The sequence below is a fragment of the Tachypleus tridentatus genome, chromosome 11 (genome assembly GCF_004210375.1).
Source record: "Tachypleus tridentatus isolate NWPU-2018 chromosome 11, ASM421037v1, whole genome shotgun sequence".
Classification (NCBI taxonomy): Eukaryota; Metazoa; Arthropoda; class Merostomata; order Xiphosura; family Limulidae; genus Tachypleus; species Tachypleus tridentatus.
The window spans coordinates 16,838,703-16,859,067 of record NC_134835.1 but is presented as its reverse complement, the minus strand read 5'-3'; the positions used below and the strand labels follow the sequence as shown (position 1 = coordinate 16,859,067).

Below are 20,365 nucleotides of genomic sequence, written 5' to 3'. Positions count from 1 at the left end.
TGCTTGTCCTTCAGTGTAGCATTTTACTTTCATAAATATTTGTGACAAAGACTGCAACTAATACAAAACATACACAGTATTTGTGTGGTTAAAGATGAATGTAATCCTTCTGATATGCTGTGTTTTTATAATAACATGAACAACAAACATGATCAAAGTAGGATTATCTCAATGTTGTTACTTTGTGTTTAAGGATTCTCTTAGTGTTGCTATAATTTACTGCAATTAGGGACACATGAATATTTTATATGCCTTGTTGTATTAAATCCATAATCCTGGGAGTTATTTTATTGTAGAAAACAAAGCTATTGGACATACCTAGGGTCACTAACAACACCACCGTGTTATGAGAGTGTTACCTGCAATGCTGAAGGACATTCAGGTATCTGATGGTAATATTATTACTATGCCAAAACTTTAAAAATTATGGGATGTTAGCTATGTTTTACAATGCATGTTATAGCTCTTAGGTAACTGTGATTAATAATTGTATATAAACTAAGCCTATTGGACATATCTAGGGTATACTGACAACACCACCCTGTTAGGTTAACTGTAATTAGAGTATTACCTGAGGGGACCTTGTGCTGAAGAACCCTATTCAGGTATCTGAAGATCAGGTAAGGTAACTGCTATATATATATTTATAGTTACTATAAGCAAAACTTTAAAATTACTAGCTGAGGGACCTGTTAGCTAAGGTAACTGTAATTACAATATATCATGTTATACTAATAACTGTAATCGTATATATTTACTAGCTGAGGGGACCCTGTTAGGTAAGGTAACTGTAATTAATAATCGTATATATTTACTAGCTGAGGGGACCTGTTAGGTAAGGTAACTGTAATTAATAATCATATATATTTACTAGCTGAGGGGACCCTGTCATGGAATAAATAAATTGTATCAAGAATAATGTTAGATGACACTTCTTTCTTTTATTATTAGTGTCTGATGATCTCATTGGATATTAATTATATACTCTGCTTTGGGAAAGGTAATTATTGATTTAACTCATGAAATACCTGTTTCTTTAAAGCTACAAAGGAAATGCACCCTATTTCAGGATGTTTGTTACCGTTCTTGGTGAGTTATTTAAAAACAGAATTGCCTAATGTCTACTATGAGATAGTTTCTTCCAGTTACCAAACCAAAAATTACAACATTAGAGTGAGTAAAGCTGAGAAATGAAAGCCAAAGTCTTGATAAAATTAGAAATGTCCTGTTTTTTAATTCTTTTCTCAAGAAAAATCTTGAAGGAAAGTAACCCATATGCATTGTTGGGAAAGTTCACAGCATTCATATTTCACATATTTTAATGGTAGTAATAAATCACAGTTAGATCTACTTATGCTTATAATAATTTATAATACAAGGTTATGTAGTTTTCCATTGTTATGCTATCCAGCTGGAAGCATTCCGTAAACTTCAGTCCTACTGCAGAGGTCAAGAAAATCCTGGCGGAGAACTTGGAGGTTACATTGTTGAAAATTACCGACCACCTCTTCCTTTGGGAGATAGGGAGTTGAGAGATTCACAATAACGTTCCATCTTTACCATCTTAGAAAGTTCTGCTTCATAGAAGAGTTTGCTTAAAAACCTTTTTTTTTGTTTAAGTTTTATCTGTAGTTGTTGAACTGTAGTTTTATTATACAACAGAAAATGTGATTTGCAGACATAAAAATGTCATTCATTGTTTCTTGAAACTATAATTTAAAAAAACTTTTGCTTAATCCAGGTTATTAATGATATAAAATGTTTAGTGTTGATAGTTATAATCCATGATGATGAGAAAACCCACTTGTAGAGAAGATTATATATGTGAAAATGGCTGGTGTGGGTAGAGGAGCAAACAATGTTTCAACCTTCTTCGGTCATCACCAGGTTCCCAAAGAAAGAGGTAACTGACCAAATACTAAATAAACATATAAAAACACAAAATTAACAAAACCTTACTTATACAACAAATCAAGCCCAAATAAATCAATACAAAGGAATACCTTTATACCTATATTAATAAATATAATCAAACATCTAAGCACGCCCTCTACATTCCTACACTACGTTACACAACCACCTTTAAACATGTGGTCAGTTACCTCTTTCTTTGTGAACCTGATGATGACAGAAGAAGGTTGAAACATTGTTCGCTCCTCCACATAGCGCCTTCTCTATCCATACCAGCCGTTTTTACATATAAAGTGTTGATAGTTATGTAAAATAAACGAAAAAAAACATTAGAGCATTTTTATAATTGTTAAATGTGCAAGTGTTTACTTGTATAGTGTTAGGGGTACTGTTTGTATATGAACTAAAATAGCAGTTGTTTTACTTTTTTGTATAGAAGGATAATATAGCATTCTTATTACAATAATAAACTGTATTTATCTACTCTACATATATTACTGTATTAGTCACCCATGGAAAAAATAAAAGTGAAACAGTTTTGAAGGTGTGAGAATCAGTTCTTAACTGACATTTTGTTTTACTAGTAATGTTATAATGCTAACTGCCAGTGAGAGAACAAGTTCATCTTTATACACACAGGCACATGCCAGTTTCATTAAATAACAATTTGAAATCTAATGTTTTTGTAATAAAATGTCCTTTAAATAACTTCTTACCTCTTGCATTATACAGGGTGTTCGGAAAGTCACTGTGCAGTTTTGTAGTCATATTTTATGCAGTCTATTTCAAGCCAGCAACTGATAGCAGTGTTTAGAAACAAAATAAGAAAGATCCAGCCCTGTGTCACTTTCAACAGGGTCATAATTTCTACATTGTTTATATTCTATTGTCAAAACATGTCTGTTACCTCCTGTATTCTGTATTGAAACATGTCTGTTAATAAATATAAGTGCACAGTGACTTTCCGAACAACCTGTAGAATATTTTCCTATTAACAGATAGTTTTCATTATTTTTAATGCAGAGGATATTTCATTTACTGGTGTAATTTTAATGCTTTTGGAAAAATGACTTGAAGGAACACAAAAACACTGGAGAGCTTACTTTGTTTTCTACATTATAAATTTACAAGCTAGATTACAAATGTATACCAGCTGGTATTTGTAAACATCCTGTGTATTTTAAACTTCCAGTCATAACACAAAAGCCAGGATATCAAGATAATATTACACATAATGGAACATTACAAATACAGTGAAAAGAAAAATTTTAATGTAAAAACTTACAAACTGCTTCATGTTTTCATGTTAAAAAACCCCTCCTATCTTTCTTTACTGAAGACTCCACTTTGAGTTTCTCTATAAGTTGTTGATTTAGGTTGACACCTATTTCTTGTGCTGTCTGGATAATAAAGCGTTTTGTTATATTTAAAAGTTATATAAGGGATTTCAGATATACAAAAAAATGTATTATATGATAGGTCTATATAGTGTTATTAAATAGCTATCTACATATACAATAGGCTGTTCCTTATTTGTAGATAAAATATCTAAATCTCTCACCACCACTCCTAACTTTATTTCCATGTACACAAAATAAATAATATAATAATGCATCTCAGAACAGCTGGTATGGGTATTAACACTTTTATTGATAAGCAGAGAACATTGTTTCGAGATCGTATTCAAGTTAATATAACCTAGGAAGATTGATATGTTGTTCTCTCCTTATCAATAAAAATGTTAATACCAATATCAGCTGTTCTGATATATATTTTTACTTCAAGTGGGATTCTCGTCCTCAAGAAGTAATATAACAATAAAAACAAAATCCATTAAATGTCAAGCACTGTCCATTCTGGACCATAGATAAATATTGTTCAGTAAGATTGAATCTAGACTAGTGGTCTGGTACTGTGTGTACAACATGATATAAAATATATTTATGTGTTACAAATTATTTATTTAAAGTATATTATTTTTATTACTTTATTGCATGATGCAATTGTGGTTAGTCATTTCTGCACTGTTATTGTTTCCTTTTTGATGTTAGGAAAGTATCTTTGATGGTCCTGCATATCCTGAAGGGGGATTATTTCTGTTCTTCTTTCTTTGTTGTGATGGCACTGTAGTCACCAATAGGGGCTACACACCTTTAAGCATTGTTATTTACTACATTTAAACTGTCTGAGTTTCCATGACTCAAGATAATAATCTAGAAATCCACATGAAATTTAAAGATACCCATAACAAAATCTCAAATTGACATTTCCTCAACTTCTTGATATTCAGTTGGTGGTGTTTTAACGGTTTATCCATGCCTTCCTGCTCATTCAGTACCTTTACCATTGTTTGTTCTGTTTTTGTGGTTACAGCAGAATGTCCACTCAACATGTTCCTCATTAAGATACCATAGGTGTTCAGCAAACGTTTTACAGATAAATTTTAAAAGACCAAATTACCTTCTTATACTTAACAAGAAATTGTAGGAAGTTAAGACTACCATGTGGAGAAGAAGCATCACTAGGACCAGTAAACCACATCTTAAGATGTCATTCAGTGAGTTTGTCTCATAAACATCCACATCTTGAAGGATTATAATACTTTGACCACACGTCATACTTACTACAGTATTCCAGGTGCTATAAATTGCATGTCACAAAAAGAGATGCATCTGAAAATAGTTACAGCTAGTTCAAGAAGATCTCAATACTCACATAGACTGGATGACCTGAAGTTGTTTTATAGAAATTATAAAAACTACTGTCATGTCATACAATTCTACAAGGAAAAAGTGAAAACATGCACTATTTACATATGTAATATTCTTGAAAAGTTACAGCTAGTTCAAGAAGCTATCAATAATGACATAAACTGGATGACCTGAAGTTGTTTTATAGAAATTATAAAAACTACTGTCATGTCATACAATCCCACAAGCAAAAAGTGAAAACATGCACTATTTACATATGTAATATTCTTGAATATTCCAAAATGTGTTAGAACCTTCCAGACTATTAAAAATAAGCAGACATAATGTGAGCTACAAGGCAAAATTTCGACTATCTTAAGCAACCACTATATATCATTAAAAATGAATAAATGTAGTGTAATTTGCTTATGCATATATTGGAACAAAAGCCCTTGGGTAAGAATGTTGTAAATCAAAACTTCAAAAACAGAAACCACCTTAATACACATATATACCTATCACAGAGTAGCTGATATTAAAAATATAGTGATGATATAAATGCAATGGAATATCCTAAGAACTTATATCATTCTTGAATTATCCAAAATAATTTTAATATCAAAATACATTGGTGCAGTTTTGTTCAGCAAAAGTACAATGAAATATAGTTCTGATGGTGCAGGTTAAATGTAAACACAAGTTCAAACAGCCATGATGTCATATAGTCAATGACCTGTTATATTTAGGGCAGTAAATGTGTGTGTTCGGTATTCTGCCCACTTTAGTTTTGATTTTGTTTCAACATCTTTTGAAACTTTCAGAGATCAAAGTAACCAAACATACCAAAATGTGCTTTGAATAATAAGACATAGAAACAAAGGTGAAAACTGCCAATGCAGAGTGCATACATTACATTAAATAAATCTCCTTTCACCACATGGTGTGACTTACATTTTCAAGTACTTAAGTGCACAAAGTAATCAAAATAATCATTGCAGTTGACCACAAGCTAATAACTTTGACCATGATGAAAAATAAACCATTTACCTAAAGTGACTTTACATCATAGTAAAACGAAATTACCTAAAATGAGATAAGGTTCAACATTTTGTTAACACTGATGTCAACCTCTTGTTTTAGCTGTTTTGATTATATTTACAATACCTCCATTTTTATCACTTGTACAGTTTTTCATGAAATTAAAGAGTTCACTCATGTGATAAAACAGTCCATAATCACAAACTAGAATTATCTAACATTGGTAATTTTTTCATAAGAATTTATTTATTGTTTATAACATTTTAAAAATAGATTTATTAGCCTACACTGACAAATGTTGAATTGTAATTCAGTTTAAATTTATTTGAGACCATATAAAACTCAAGAATGCTTTGCACTGTTATTAAAATTAACATTTTCTAATAATAACAATGTATTTCGAGTACGTACTTACCTACCAGCACCTAAAGCTAGAGTACGTACTTACCTACCAGCACCTGAAGCTAGAGTACGTACTTATCTACCAGCACCTAAAGCTAGAGTACGTACTTATCTACCAGCACCTAAAGCTAGAGTACGTACTTATCTACCAGCACCTAAAGCTAGAGTACATATTTATCTACCAGCACCTAAAGCTAGAGTACGTACTTATCTACCAGCACCTAAAGCTAGAGTGCGTACTTACCTACCAGCACCTAAAGCTAGAGTCGCGTGCTTATCTCACCAGCACCTAAAGCTAGAGTGGTGCTTCCCACCAGCACCCAAAGCTAGAGTGGTGCTTACCTACCAGCACCTAAAGCTAGAGTGCGTGCTTACCCACTGCCACCTGCCAGCACCTAAAGCTAGAGCACGTGTTACCCACCAGCACCTAAAGCTGAGTTATCTACCAGCACCTAAAGCTAGGTGCACCTAAAGCTAGAGTGTGCATGTACTTATCTACCAGCACCTAAAGCTAGAGTGCTGGCCAGCACCTAAAGGCTAGGCGTGCTTATCTACCAGCACCTAAAGCTAGAGTACGTACTTATCTACCAGCACCTAAAGCTAGAGTACGTACTTATCTACCAGCACCTAAAGCTAGAGTACGTACTTACCTACCAGCACCTAAAGCTAGAGTACGTACTTACCTACCAGCACCTAAAGCTAGAGTGCGTGACTACCCACCAGCACCCAAAGCTGCTTACCTACCAGCACCTAAAGCTAGAGTACGCACTTACCCACCAGCACCCAAAGCTAGAGTACCAGCACCTAAAGCTAGAGTAGTGCTTATCTACCAGCACCTAAAGCTAGAGTGCGTGACTTATCTACCAGCACCCAAAGCTAGAGTGCTTACCCACCAGCACCCAAAGCTGGGAGTATCTCTAGCACCCAAAGCTGAGCTTCAAAGCACCCAAAGCTAGGTGCACGCTTACCCACCAGCACCCAAAGCTAGAGCAAGTGCTCCTACCCACCAGCACCTAAAGCTAGAGTATGTCTTACCTACCAGCACCTAAAGCTAGAAGCTTAACCAGCACCTGTAGAGTACATGCTTACCCACCAGCACCCAAAGCTAGAGTGCGTACTTCTTCCACCAGCACCTAAAGCTAGAGTACGTACTTACCTACCAGCACCTAAAGCTAGAGTACGTACTTACCTACCAGCACCTAAAGCTAGAGTACGTACTTATCTACCAGCACCTAAAGCTAGAGTAGTACTTACCTACTAGCACCTGAAGCTAGAGTAGTACTTACCTACTAGCACCTGAAGCTAGAGTACGTACTTATCTACCAGCACCTAAAGCTAGAGTACATATTTATCTACCAGCACCTAAAGCTAGAGTACATATTTATCTACCAGCACCTAAAGCTAGAGTAGTACTTATCTACCAGCACCTGAAGCTAGAGTGCGTACTTACTAAAACTATTGACCTTAATTTTCCCTCTAAGCATTGCTAACATTTTTGAAGTCTTTCGTGGCTGGTTGGCTGGTTATTTGTTACTTATTTGTTATTTATTATTTGTTTCTTGTTGTTTATTATTTGTTATTTATTGGAACAGAGGAACTAGCCTATCTGTGCCAAACAACAATAAGAACGTAAAAGATTTTATTGTCATAAAATGTAAAAATAAATCAAGTTAAACTAAATAATCCCAAAAATTCAGATTTAAATAGAATAAAAAGGTTCATAAATAATTAAAACTTAGACAGTGTCACCATCACCATTGATACTATCCAATGTCAGGACTAAACACATATAAACAAAACACCTCTTAACTAAAATGATGCAATTGTTCAAAGTTGTAATGATAGCATGACAGTAAAATGTAGATTACTGTGATAAAAGAAAACAATGGGTTGAAAATCAATGCATACCCTAACCAGGACAAGTTCCTCCTCCTGATCCTTACACAATGGCCAAGGTACAACGACAGGTTTGAGCTGGAAAAGCTTATTATGACTTTTCTCATTCTAAGTCAAGTGCTGCAAGACCGAGCCTTCAATACAGGAAGGCACAACACAACAGTATCCAGAAAAACTGGATGTTAATGAAAGACAGAGAAAAATGGGCCTGCTATTATTGAATATCAAGGAGAACAGGATGACAACTAATGTGAAGTGATTCCAAGGCCAGTAGAGAGCTAAGAGAGTCAGTCTAAATAGTACATAGCTTTCACATGATCCAGGGAAAGAGAAATGGTATGCAACTCAGCAAAGAGCACAGAAACCACAGTGGAGATCTTCTGAGCCACACCAAACCACGGCAGAGCCTACAGAGTCATCTGATTTTGAACCCTTCATGTACATGGGAAGAGAAGGATGGGTAGAAAGATGTTCAGTAAAGAGATATGATACTTCCAATTGAGAGTATCTATCTTCTTCAGATGACTCAAAGAAAGATCACATCTATGGATGTTAATAAACCACTATGGAATGGGCTGTTCACTGGGGACAGCAAAGTCACTCAATATGAGACCCAGTTCACCCATTTGTGCCTGGATCTGATGTTCAAAAGAAAGAATTGCATACCATCTATTCTGAAGGAGCATGGCCCAGTGAGGAAGAAGGACAAATTCCCAGATGGGATGCTGTGATAAGGATTGAGGCTTGATAGCATGCTGGAGAGGAAGTTGCAGGTGGTGGAGGAAAGAGGAGGCTCATGGAACTCAGTGTACAAACTCTGAATTGGAGAACTGGAGAAAACCCCCATGCAGAAATGAAGTCCTAGACAGTGAATGAAGTCCTAACAGACCCATAGTTCAGTTTGGACTGAATGATGGTGCCATGAATCTTGAGTAAAGAACATTGATCTTCTTCCCAAAATAGAAGACACAAAGGATGTCCAGTACCATAGTACACTTGATATGTAGCTACTTCACTTGAGAAATGAAAATAAGCTTACAATAAAAAATAAGTCCAAGAACGTTGCCTCAGGGACCACTTGAAGAACAACATCACAAAAATGGAGCTTGGAACTGGGGTTTAGACATCTTTGGTGGCAAAAATGCATGTAAATGGTTTTGGAAAAAGAAAAGGTTAAACCTAATGACATGGTCCACTTCAACAAACAACTGAGTGAAGTCTGAAACTGCTGCTCAATAAACCTCAAGACATAGAAGTCCTTGACATAGAGCCCATTTGTAACAGGAAGTTATATAGCAATAGCATTAAACTTGACACTGAAAAGTTAGACATCATGACAAAGCTACGATGGACTACTGTGTAAAAGAATAGGAAAAAGTTAAACCAACACAGACTCAGAATCACCTGTTCAATAAGAAGTTCTGAATAAAAATGGGTAAATGGTCACAAAATGCCATACCTCCATATTGTATTGTAAGTCTTTTTAAGGTCTTCAGTCAAATCAGATGGTTCATAGTGGAGCTCTAAGGGAACTTACAATGGGTTGGCAAGAGAAGATTGTTTGTTTTGAGGAACCAAATAAAATGAGCATTAATCATCCTCTCTAAGATTTTGCAGAGAGTGCTAGTCAAAGTAACTGGAAAATAATCAGAATCTTGAGATCCTTCCAAGGCTTAGGAGAAAGGAAGAACAGCAGTCTGGCATCAAGCATTGGGAAAAACATTTACTTGCCAGATATGTTTAAAAACAGAAGAGGGATGGAGCAGCATCCTACAGTGAACAACACTGGGTCTAACAAGTATACTGTAAGACCAATGAAGAATGAGCTTGGGTTTCACCAGTGTAAAGGGGCTGAAGAATGAGCTTGGGTTTCACCAGTGTAAAGGGACTGAAGAATGAGCTTGGGTTTCACCAGTGTAAAGGGACTGAAGAATGAGCTTGGGTTTCACCAGTGTAAAGGGACTGAAGAATGAGCTTGGGTTTCACCAGTGTAAAGGGGCTGAAGAATGAGCTTGGGTTTCACCAGTGTAAAGGGAAGAATGAAGAATGAGCTTGGGTTTCACCAGTGTAAAGGGCTGAAGAATGAGCTTGGGTTTCACCAGTGTAAAGGGACTGAAGAATGAGCTTGGGTTTCACCAGTGTAAAGGGGCTGAAGAATGAGCTTGGGTTTCACCAGTGTAAAGGGACTGAAGAATGAGCTTGGGTTTCACCAGTGTAAAGGGGCTGAAGAATGAGCTTGGGTTTCACCAGTGTAAAGGGACTGAAGAATGAGCTTGGGTTTCACCAGTGTAAAGGGGCTGAAGAATGAGCTTGGGTTTCACCAGTGTAAAGGGACTGAAGAATGAGCTTGGGTTTCACCAGTGTAAAGGGACTGAAGAATGAGCTTGGTTTCACCAGTGTAAAGGGGCTGAAGAATGAGCTTGGGTTTCACCAGTGTAAAGGGGCTGAAGAATGAGCTTGGGTTTCACCAGTGTAAAGGGACTGAAGAATGAGCTTGGGTTTCACCAGTGTAAAGGGGCTGAAGAATGAGCTTGGGTTTCACCAGTGTAAAGGGACTGAAGAATGAGCTTGGGTTTCACCAGTGTAAAGGGCTGAAGAATGAGCTTGGGTTTCACCAGTGTAAAGGGACTGAAGAATGAGCTTGGGTTTCACCAGTGTAAAGGGGCTGAAGAATGAGCTTGGGTTTCACCAGTGTAAAGGGGCTGAAGAATGAGCTTGGGTTTCACCAGTGTAAAGGGACTGAAGAATGAGCTTGGGTTTCACCAGTGTAAAGGGACTGAAGAATGAGCTTGGGTTTCACCAGTGTAAAGGGACTGAAGAATGAGCTTGGGTTTCACCAGTGTAAAGGGACTGAAGAATGAGCTTGGGTTTCACCAGTGTAAAGGGACTGAAGAATGAGCTTGGGTTTCACCAGTGTAAAGGGACTGAAGAATGAGCTTGGTTTCACCAGTGTAAAGGGACTGAAGAATGAGCTTGGGTTTCACCAGTGTAAAGGGACTGAAGAATGAGCTTGGGTTTCACCAGTGTAAAGGGACTGAAGAATGAGCTTGGGTTTCACCAGTGTAAAGGGACTGAAGAATGAGCTTGGGTTTCACCAGTGTAAAGGGACTGAAGAATGAGCTTGGGTTTCACCAGTGTAAAGGGACTGAAGAATGAGCTTGGGTCACCAGTGCTTGGCTTTCACCAGTGTAAAGGGACTGAAGAATGAGCTTGGGTTTCACCAGTGTAAAGGGACTGAAGAATGAGCTTGGGTTTCACCAGTGTAAAGGGACTGAAGAATGAGCTTGGGTTTCACCAGTGTAAAGGGACTGAAGAATGAGCTTGGGTTTCACCAGTGTAAAGGGACTGAAGAATGAGCTTGGGTTTCACCAGTGTAAAGGGGCTGAAGAATGAGCTTGGGTTTCACCAGTGTAAAGGGACTGAAGAATGAGCTTGGGTTTCACCAGTGTAAAGGGACTGAAGAATGAGCTTGGGTTTCACCCAGTGTAAAGGGACTGAAGAATGAGCTTGGGTTTCACCAGTGTAAAGGGGCTGAAGAATGAGCTTGGGTTTCACCAGTGTAAAGGGGCTGAAGAATGAGCTTGGTTTCACCAGTGTAAAGGGACTGAAGAATGAGCTTGGGTTTCACCCAGTGTAAAGGGACTGAAGAATGAGCTTGGGTTTCACCCAGTGTAAAGGGGCTGAAGAATGAGCTTGGGTTTCACCCAGTGTAAAGGGACTGAAGAATGAGCTTGGGTTTCACCAGTGTAAAGGGGCTGAAGAATGAGCTTGGTTTCACCAGTGTAAAGGGACTGAAGAATGAGCTTGGGTTTCACCAGTGTAAAGGGACTGAAGAATGAGCTTGGGTTTCACCAGTGTAAAGGGACTGAAGAATGAGCTTGGGTTTCACCAGTGTAAAGGGGCTGAAGAATGAGCTTGGGTTTCACCAGTGTAAAGGGACTGAAGAATGAGCTTGGGTTTCACCAGTGTAAAGGGACTGAAGAATGAGCTTGGGTTTCACCAGTGTAAAGGGACTGAAGAATGAGCTTGGATTTCACCAGTGTAAAGGGACTGAAGAATGAGCTTGGGTTTCACCAGTGTAAAGGGACTGAAGAATGAGCTTGGGTTTCACCAGTGTAAAGGGACTGTTATTGTCATAAAGATGAAATGAAAGAGGCGAATGCTCTGCCTGAGGCTTGATGGCCAAGAAAGCAGAAAAGACAGCAGTGATGAAAAGATAAAATCCTCTCCAAGAATACTGGCAATGTTCTGTAAATCAGCAACTTCCTGGCCACTGGAGAGCAAGAATACCTCCTACTAACCTTCCAAATCTTAACCCTTATGACTTTGAAACTGGTAGTAGAAGAGATGATAGTTGTGAACTTAGTCCAAGATTCTTTTTGGCTTTGATATTTGATTTTCCAAGCATGGACATGGGCCTGCTGGAAAGCAAACTGTTCAAAAAAGTGGAATACCTTCGAAAGCTTTCCCAGGCCCATTTCTAAACCTTCTGTGCCTTCTGGCAAGCTGAAGACCACCATGGACAAGGATACCATGGGAAATGTGTCCAGGTCCTAGGTATAGAATGAATAGCTACTTGAACAATGCAATCAGTTACTGCTTCCACGCAGTCATTAATAGATGGTAGATTAATGACAGCAAGATCAAAAGAGATGAAAGAGAGCCAGTCCAACTTCCACCATGTAATTCAGGTTGTGTCACATCAAAAACAGCCAATCTCTCTTAAAAGAACAGGAAAATGACCACTGCCCTGTGAGTCACTGTCAAGAAGTAGAGGGGAACAGGTAGATTAATGGCAGTAAAAGACTGACTAGATGGATGAAAAATAAGTATAACAACCAGTATTGAAGAGGGAAAGATTGTGATCCAAGTGCACATGCTCTACAGAATGACCCCTCCCATCATTATCAACATCATCCCATTAAAGTCTACAATGATTAAAAAAAGGAGACAGCAACTGTTCAAGAACAGTAACAAGGTTTGATCAATCATAAGTCTCTCCAGGAGACAGATAGAGAGGACAAACAGTGATAGTATTATCCAAGGAAATACAGATGGCTATGGCTTCCAAGGGTGTATGAGTGGCACAAACAAGGTAATTATGCCCTAGTTAACAAGCAGTACCACTCCTCCATGCACTCTTCCATCACAAAATCTGTAATTCTGAAAGAAAGAAAATTGCCAAAAGGTGACTGTATCAGCAAGTTTCAGAAATGTTTCCTCTATTGTTTGTTTGTGTGTTTTTGAAATTTGCACAAAGCTACACGAGGGCTAGCTGCACTAGCTGTCCCTAATTTAGCAGTGTGAGACTAGAAGGAAGGCAGCTAGTCATCACCACCCACTGCCAACTATTGGGCTACTCTTTTACCAACAAATAGTGGGATTGACCATCACATTATAATGCTCCCACAGCTGAAATGGCAAGCATGTTTGGTGTGACAGGGATTCGAACCCACAACTCTCAGATTATGAGCCAAGTGCCTTAACCACCTGACCATGCCAGGCTCTGTTTCCTGTAATGATAGGAATCATTCATGGCCTTAATGTCATTCAGATTAGAATGGAAACCTCAACAGCTCCACTGTATCCAAATGGGGTAGAACTGAAGAAATATTCCTTTTTGTTTATGACTATGCTAATTTTATTTATCAGGGCTTTCAACCTCCATGGATCCTGCCTTGGGTCTCTTTGGTCAATGGACAGGTCTCTGTTAGTTAACATACATTCCAATTACTTACGAGTGTGAACAAATAATTGTTCTGCATTTTGGGCCAAAGAAGGTGGACCTGAGTAGAGACCAGAAGCCAGGGTTGAAGATGTACCCAGGTAATTACTGGAAAGAATGGTGGGGACATATCTCCAAAGTAGATGTTGACTTGCCAACCTGATTATTCATTGAAATCATAAGACTTTCCACATAATGTGAAAAAACTGACAGGAAAACAGAAAGTGCTATCTGCACACTCACTGTAGTTGTGAAACATAGCACAGCAGCAAATGTCTGTGATGGAGTCAGGGACAACAACTCTCAAGCCTCCAGATAAGAAACATTGTTAAGTGTTTTTAATCACTGTACTTCTTTCTCCTCCATCTAATATCGAGAGTTAGTGGGGTGAGAACCAGTACAATAAACACAGTGAGGATCCAGTTTGTCTTTGCCACTTCAACAAGCACATGTCAAAATGCTTTCAAATAACTAAGCTGTTGATACTGGATAAATTTCAGAGGGTTGGGAACATATGGCTGTACCTCACGGTTCGGATAACCTGCCTTAACAGTGGTAGGTGGACGTGGTGATGTAAACATCATAATTCCTTCTTTATGAGTGGAGATGTGCTGCACTGCAAAAACTTCTTAGTGGAAGAAACCAGTGAGGATCTCCAATCTGGGGATGCTCTTTAAATCCCTCTTAACAATAACTCCTCATAAAGAATTTAAAGTAGCATAGACTGTAATCTCAATGGGCATATCCTCAATGGTCTTCAAATTCAAGATAAGTTCACTGTATTTTGTGGTAGATGTTTCCACCAAGATGTCCCCGGAACATAATTTTTGACTGGAAAGCCAGGAAGCCCTGGAAGCCCCTTCTAAATAAAAAAAGATAGAAATTTGTCATAATGGCTGACAAAGAATGCAGGATGAGAAAATGAGGTAAGGATGTAGAGAATGGCATGAGGACAGCTGTTCAGATTCTTCAAGACATGGTCATTCACCAATCAGTTGTGTTTTTTACAATTTTATTTTAAGAATTTGGGAGATCCATAAAAAAAGAAGAAATATTTAGTGCCTACTGATCCAACCTACCAGGAAATGCATTTCATTGCCAAACAAAGACAATGCAATAATGCCAGAGTTTTGTGAGTACTCTACCAAAACACCAGCATCAGACACAATGTCCACAACACCAGTTGAGAATGTCCAACACTGGTAAGCAGTTGATTTTAGTCCAACAAGACTAGCCTATTGATCCTGGAAGGGGCCACCTCAAAGCCATCTACAAGAATTCAAGGCCAGAGTGGTGTGTTAGGGCTGAACAACCAGGATTCTCTCCTCCCCTTTACAGATTACTACACATGGCAAATACATTGGTGAATGTTCAAATCTCAAAGGAGGTAAAATGAAAAAAGCAAACCTTTTCTGGGAGGTTCCCTTACCACATATAGGCATCCACACCAAAGGACAAGTCTTTTATACACCATCACTTTTGCACCACTGCAGCAACATGTGCTGATCACGTGACTGTTCTCCACTAATCATACTACACCATCTATAATAGCACAAGTAGTTCCCTCTAAAGTTGCAGCATAATCCTCACTTTCAAGAATAGCCAAATACACTGGCAAATCAGTGGGGAGAAAAGGTTGGAAGTAGGTAAGTATCTATCAGAAATAACATTTTCTAACACTGAAAATGTAGCTTCCAAAACAGTACTACCTCCCCTCACCCAAAGCTAGAACCCCTCATTGCAAATGTTGAGGGCCTTGTGAAGGTGCAAAAGTAATCAAACAAGCAGAGAACAACAGCCATGAAAGAACAGAGGTGCTATATTTATAAAAGATGACATACCTGTGGGGTATAAAACTACTACTAGAATAAGTATGCTCATCGTTCAGTAATGAACAAAGACACATAGGATGAATCTTAATAGACAGGACCCATGTCATAATACAGACTCTGCCCATGGACAACAGATAGTATGTAAGATGTTCAGATATGTTACAAGTGTGAGTACATGACACAATAACATTCATATTTGAAGAAAATGCCTAGAATACATGGCTAGAGCTAAATCACCATAATTGCATAAGAATAGGCCAAGTTTGATCTGCCTGGGCAAACAACATCCAGGAGAACCATCTAGGTATAGGTTGTATTATGCCAAGAACAGTGAAAGCATCTTGCATAAGATTGTAAGATTAACAAGAGTGGTCTGCCTGGGCAAGAAACAGCTGGGATAAGCACTTTAGATGTATATTAAGGAAGACAAGTGTGGTCAGCCTGGGCAAAACATCTGGGGAAGAACCTTGGTATATGTCAGATTATGTTAGGTTCAGTCCACCTATAAAGAAAACGTCCAGTAGAAGCACCTTACGTAGTATTTTATATTTGTTTAACTTACTGTTTGTAACAGATTGTGTGGTCATCAAGTGTGGTCAACTTGGGCAAAAACATCCAGAGGGAAATGACAAGTGAAATTATGGAGTATGTCAAGTGTAGTCTATCTTGGCAGGAAACATCCAATGCATAAGATTGATCAATTTATATCTTGAATGTAATATTTTGAAAGATAAAGAAGTGTGATCTGCACAGGCAAAAAACATAAAACATGCAGGGGTAGTGTCTTGTGATGTTATTGATGTCAAGCGTGGTCTATCCAGTGGAAGCACCCTGTATAAAATTGATCATCTTGAATGTAATATTTGGAGGGATCAATGAGTGTTGTCCATCCAGTGGAAGCACCTTGTATAAAATTGATATATTGAATGTAATATTTGAAGGGATCAATAAGTATGGTCTATCCAGTGGAAGCACCCTGTATAAAATTGATCATCTTGAATGTAATATTTGGAGGGATCAATGAGTATGGTCTATCCAGTGGAAGCACCCTGTATAAAATTGATAATCTTGAATGTAATATTTGGAGGGATCAATGAGTATGGTCTATCCAGTGGAAGCACCCTGTATAAAATTGATCATCTTGAATGTAATATTTGGAGGGATCAATGAGTATGGTCTATCCAGTGGAAGCACCCTGTATAAAATTGATCATCTTGAATGTAATATTTGGAGGGATCAATGAGTGTTGTCCATCCAGTGGAAGCACCTTGGATTGAATGTATTATAGTATTACATAACACAAAATATAATGAAGATTTCCCTTTTCTCACAGAGTGGATACATGTTACTATAAAGTTTATCATACAAATTCCACTCCACAGTTCACCACTAGAAGAAAAGGGAAGGAATACACATTAGAGAGTATGGGGAAATGAAACACTGGAGATGGTGAAATGGGTGTCTCTGATTCCCCATTTTGAAAAACAGAAACACCCTGATTGTAATAATCATGGGTTAGTAAGAATGGACAAAACCCCATATCTGCTTTACTCATGAAATCCATGAGTCTTGCAGAAACATTCCATCTCTATAGTTAGCACTATGGAAGTATAAAATTTAGTACCAAGATCTAATATTCAGCATATATGACAAAGCAACACCCACCACAAGGTGGTATCCTGAATATTATGTATATCAATATATTAATGCAGAAAATAGTAATAATATGTTGACTTACCCCAGGAAATGGTGAACAGAGGTATGCAGAAGTGCTACAGAAGGAAGACAATTATGTTATGCAGATAAAAAGTAACAAATGTATTCGGAGTTGTTTACATACCAGCATGAATGATCCTCCAAAAAACAGATCTTGCAAAGACCTAAAGACAATTAGGTCACAAAACTGGATGAGAAGAAACAAAATGCTGATGACAAACATCCAAGGAAAAGTCAGAATATACCAGTGATATGAGTTGACAAACACAACCAGTGTGCACAACAGGTGAAAAGAGCAGAGACAGCAAACAAAATCATGTAAGGAGGCAATACAAGCCACATAACATAGAAGTTAAAGAACTAGGCAAAGTAGATGATGAAATTCAAATTGGAGAACAGGAAAGAAAAAAAAAAAGGTAAGGAAACAGAAGGTCCAACAACCTTCCCAGACAGCCAATGTCCTGTGAAGGAACACTCGATTTATACAGCAGATAACACATGAGAACTGATAAATGATGTGGAAATGTATGTGGCATAAATATGAAAATGAAGGTAACTGCATGAAAGAAGGGGAAAAAATACATCTTAATGAAAAATTGGTACAAGGAAAGCATTGCAAAAGGTTCAAAAGGCGAACCAAACATGGCATAAAAGACAACAAAAAAGCAGAACAAAGGAATATGGAGGACAGACCACGAGTTAGGATTAGAAAAGTAGAGAAATTGTCAGAGAAAAGAAGGAATTCCAAATGTGGAAGAAAGGAAGGTGTTTGACAGAAGAACCCTAAACAGAACACACAAACCATGAATAAACCAGTCTGAAGAAAGACCAATGCCATTAATATATAGACAAGAAGTAAGGGTGAGCAGTATGGGCAAAAAAAGATACTACAAGAGAGGAGAACCACAGAGTTGAGGCATGGTACCAGAGAGAAGTCAAATGTGAAGTTAGAGTATGATGATGTTGGGATGGAAACTATCAAGAGTTTAGGTGTGAAGAACTGGAGGCCAAGAAAGGAAGGAAGTTAGGCATTCCATTGAGCAGAAAATGCATTATACACACACACATATATAAATGCTGAGTTCCCAGTTGAGATCACTCCAACAGAAAATTGGAGGATGAAGAGTTTCACTGAAATGCAAAAGAGTGATTGGCCTCAAGATTCATGACTGGAAACATCACATGTCAGAACAGAATGTCCTGGAAGGTGGTCTAGTACTGGAGATCCAAAGTCTAAAAACACACATATTTGGAATTTGTTTCCCCTTGCTTGATAATACAGATGTTAGCAATGAAATTTTCAAAAAGTACCATGACGACCCACATTTGCAGGAATGGGAGGAGATGAACTGTGAAAGGTTTCAGGATGAGTACTTGGAGAGTAACCTTCTTGATGGACTATTGAACCAAAGACTCTGGGGAATTGAGAAAAGCCCCTAAAGTCCACCATGGAAGCATCTGTAAACATATGAGACTTTTTTACAAGGTGAAGGAAAAGACACCCTCATCACGGTCAAGTTTCTATTGAGCCACCAAACAAGATCAGTCTTAATCCCAGTTGCCTGGCATAGTCAGGTGGTTAAGGCACTCAACTTGTAATCCAAGGGTTACAGGTCCAGATCCCCATCACACCAAACATGCTTGCTCTTTGAGCCATTGGGGCATTATAATGTGATGGTCAACCCCACTATTTGTTGGTAAAAAAGTAGCCTAAGAGTTGGTGGTGGATGGTGAGTGGTGATGACTAGCTGCCTTCCCTCTTGTCTTACATTGGTAAATTAGGGAGGGCTAGCACAGATATCCCTTGTGTAGTTTTGCACAAAATTCAAAACAAACCTAATCCCAGGTGGAAGGGATGGTCCAAGTGATCTTGGGGAAACATCCACTGGGTAAGAAGAATCCAAAGGGAATGGGAGCTTCCAAGTTTAACTCAAATCTATTCCCCAATTAGACATAAAGAGTAGTTGAAAAAAGGAGCAAATTAATATTGACAGTGAAAACAAAACAGAAGAATAACCAAAATCTAAACAAAAGTTTAAACTAAATTTATATGGTAAAAGAAATATAAAAATATAATTTACCCAACACTGAGTAAAGAAAACATGAATAACCTAAATTATCAAGTGCAGAAATTAGACTAATTCACAGAAGCTCACTGGAGTATACTTAAAGGGAATAAGAAATACACATTGAAAACTTACCACAAATCTTCTTGGAAAGGAACAATGTCTAATCAAGCAGATTACATGGAGTTGCAACAATAAGTGGCACAGAAAAACAATTTCCACACAGTAGTTATATTCGTCTTCCCAAAAATTCATATATGGAACAAAAAAACATTGGCCAAACATAAGACATGAACTCTCCGCAGCCAGTGCTTCTCTGGCAAGCATCATTAGCCTTGAGACGTGAGGACTAGTACTCTATTTATGGTGGGAATTTCAACACCTGTCATATTAAGTATCAATTTCACATGAATAAAGTAAAATTTGAAAACAGAAGCATTTCTAAAACAAAAGAATAGAAACAATGGATATCAAACACTACAAGTTGAAAATAAAGTTGTGATCAAAGTCTTGTGATCACATGGGGAACAAGTTAAAACACACGTATAAACACTAGAATGCCAACTGAAAAAGTAAGGATTGTACTGCAATGGTAATTTGAGCTGTGATTGGTGGAAAATAGTCACATGATCAGCACATTTTGCTGTAATGATGAAAAAATAGAGGTATAAAAGACTGAAGTGCAATTGAAAAATTTTAGCAACATCAAGAGGGCAAACAAAGGTCAAGATTGGCTTGGGTGATGTGACAGTAGTACCATTCTGGATAACTTATTCTCGAAAAACTTTTGTCACTGAAGTGAAGCACCAGAAAATATATTTTATATTAGAGTGAAATAAATGTAATTTTAAACATTAATTCATTAATTACTTCTAAACTGAAACACTCCCCCTAAAAAACATTGTATAATTATCTATATGTACTTTAAATAATGATAAATTAATAACTTAAGATCCTCAATAACTGGAGCATTTGAAAACAGTGCAAGTCAAAGAATACTTATAGCTTTTTATTATTTATTTATTGACAGTAGAACTATCATCCTAAGTTACAGAATGTTACCAAATAAAAATACAATTGTTTTGTATG

The 20,365-nt window shown here is 37.6% G+C and overlaps 2 protein-coding genes across 3 annotated transcripts in view; one reads left to right on the top strand and one right to left on the bottom strand.

Annotated features, from left to right (window-relative positions):
* The window catches only part of LOC143231297 (carbonic anhydrase 13-like), a 65,213-nt gene extending 62,764 nt beyond the window's left edge, over window positions 1-2,449 (top strand). Inside the window, exons 6-8 of the mRNA XM_076465847.1 lie at window positions 283-361; window positions 577-620; window positions 1,412-2,449. Of these exons, the coding sequence (XP_076321962.1) occupies window positions 283-361; window positions 577-620; window positions 1,412-1,546 (258 nt within the window). The 3' untranslated portion in view covers window positions 1,547-2,449. The remainder of the gene's footprint in view (window positions 1-282; window positions 362-576; window positions 621-1,411) is intronic.
* Window positions 1,210-20,365, bottom strand: part of LOC143231707 (exosome complex exonuclease RRP42-like) — a 55,258-nt gene continuing 36,102 nt past the window's right edge. The window contains exons 8-9 of one of the 2 annotated variants that reach the window (XM_076466310.1): window positions 3,197-3,311; window positions 1,210-1,918 (exon numbers count right to left, since the gene is read on the bottom strand). In XM_076466310.1, coding sequence (XP_076322425.1) covers window positions 3,213-3,311 — 99 coding nt within the window. In that variant the 3' untranslated portion in view covers window positions 1,210-1,918; window positions 3,197-3,212. The remainder of the gene's footprint in view (window positions 1,919-3,196; window positions 3,312-20,365) is intronic. The other variant, XM_076466311.1, reaches the window with a different exon arrangement.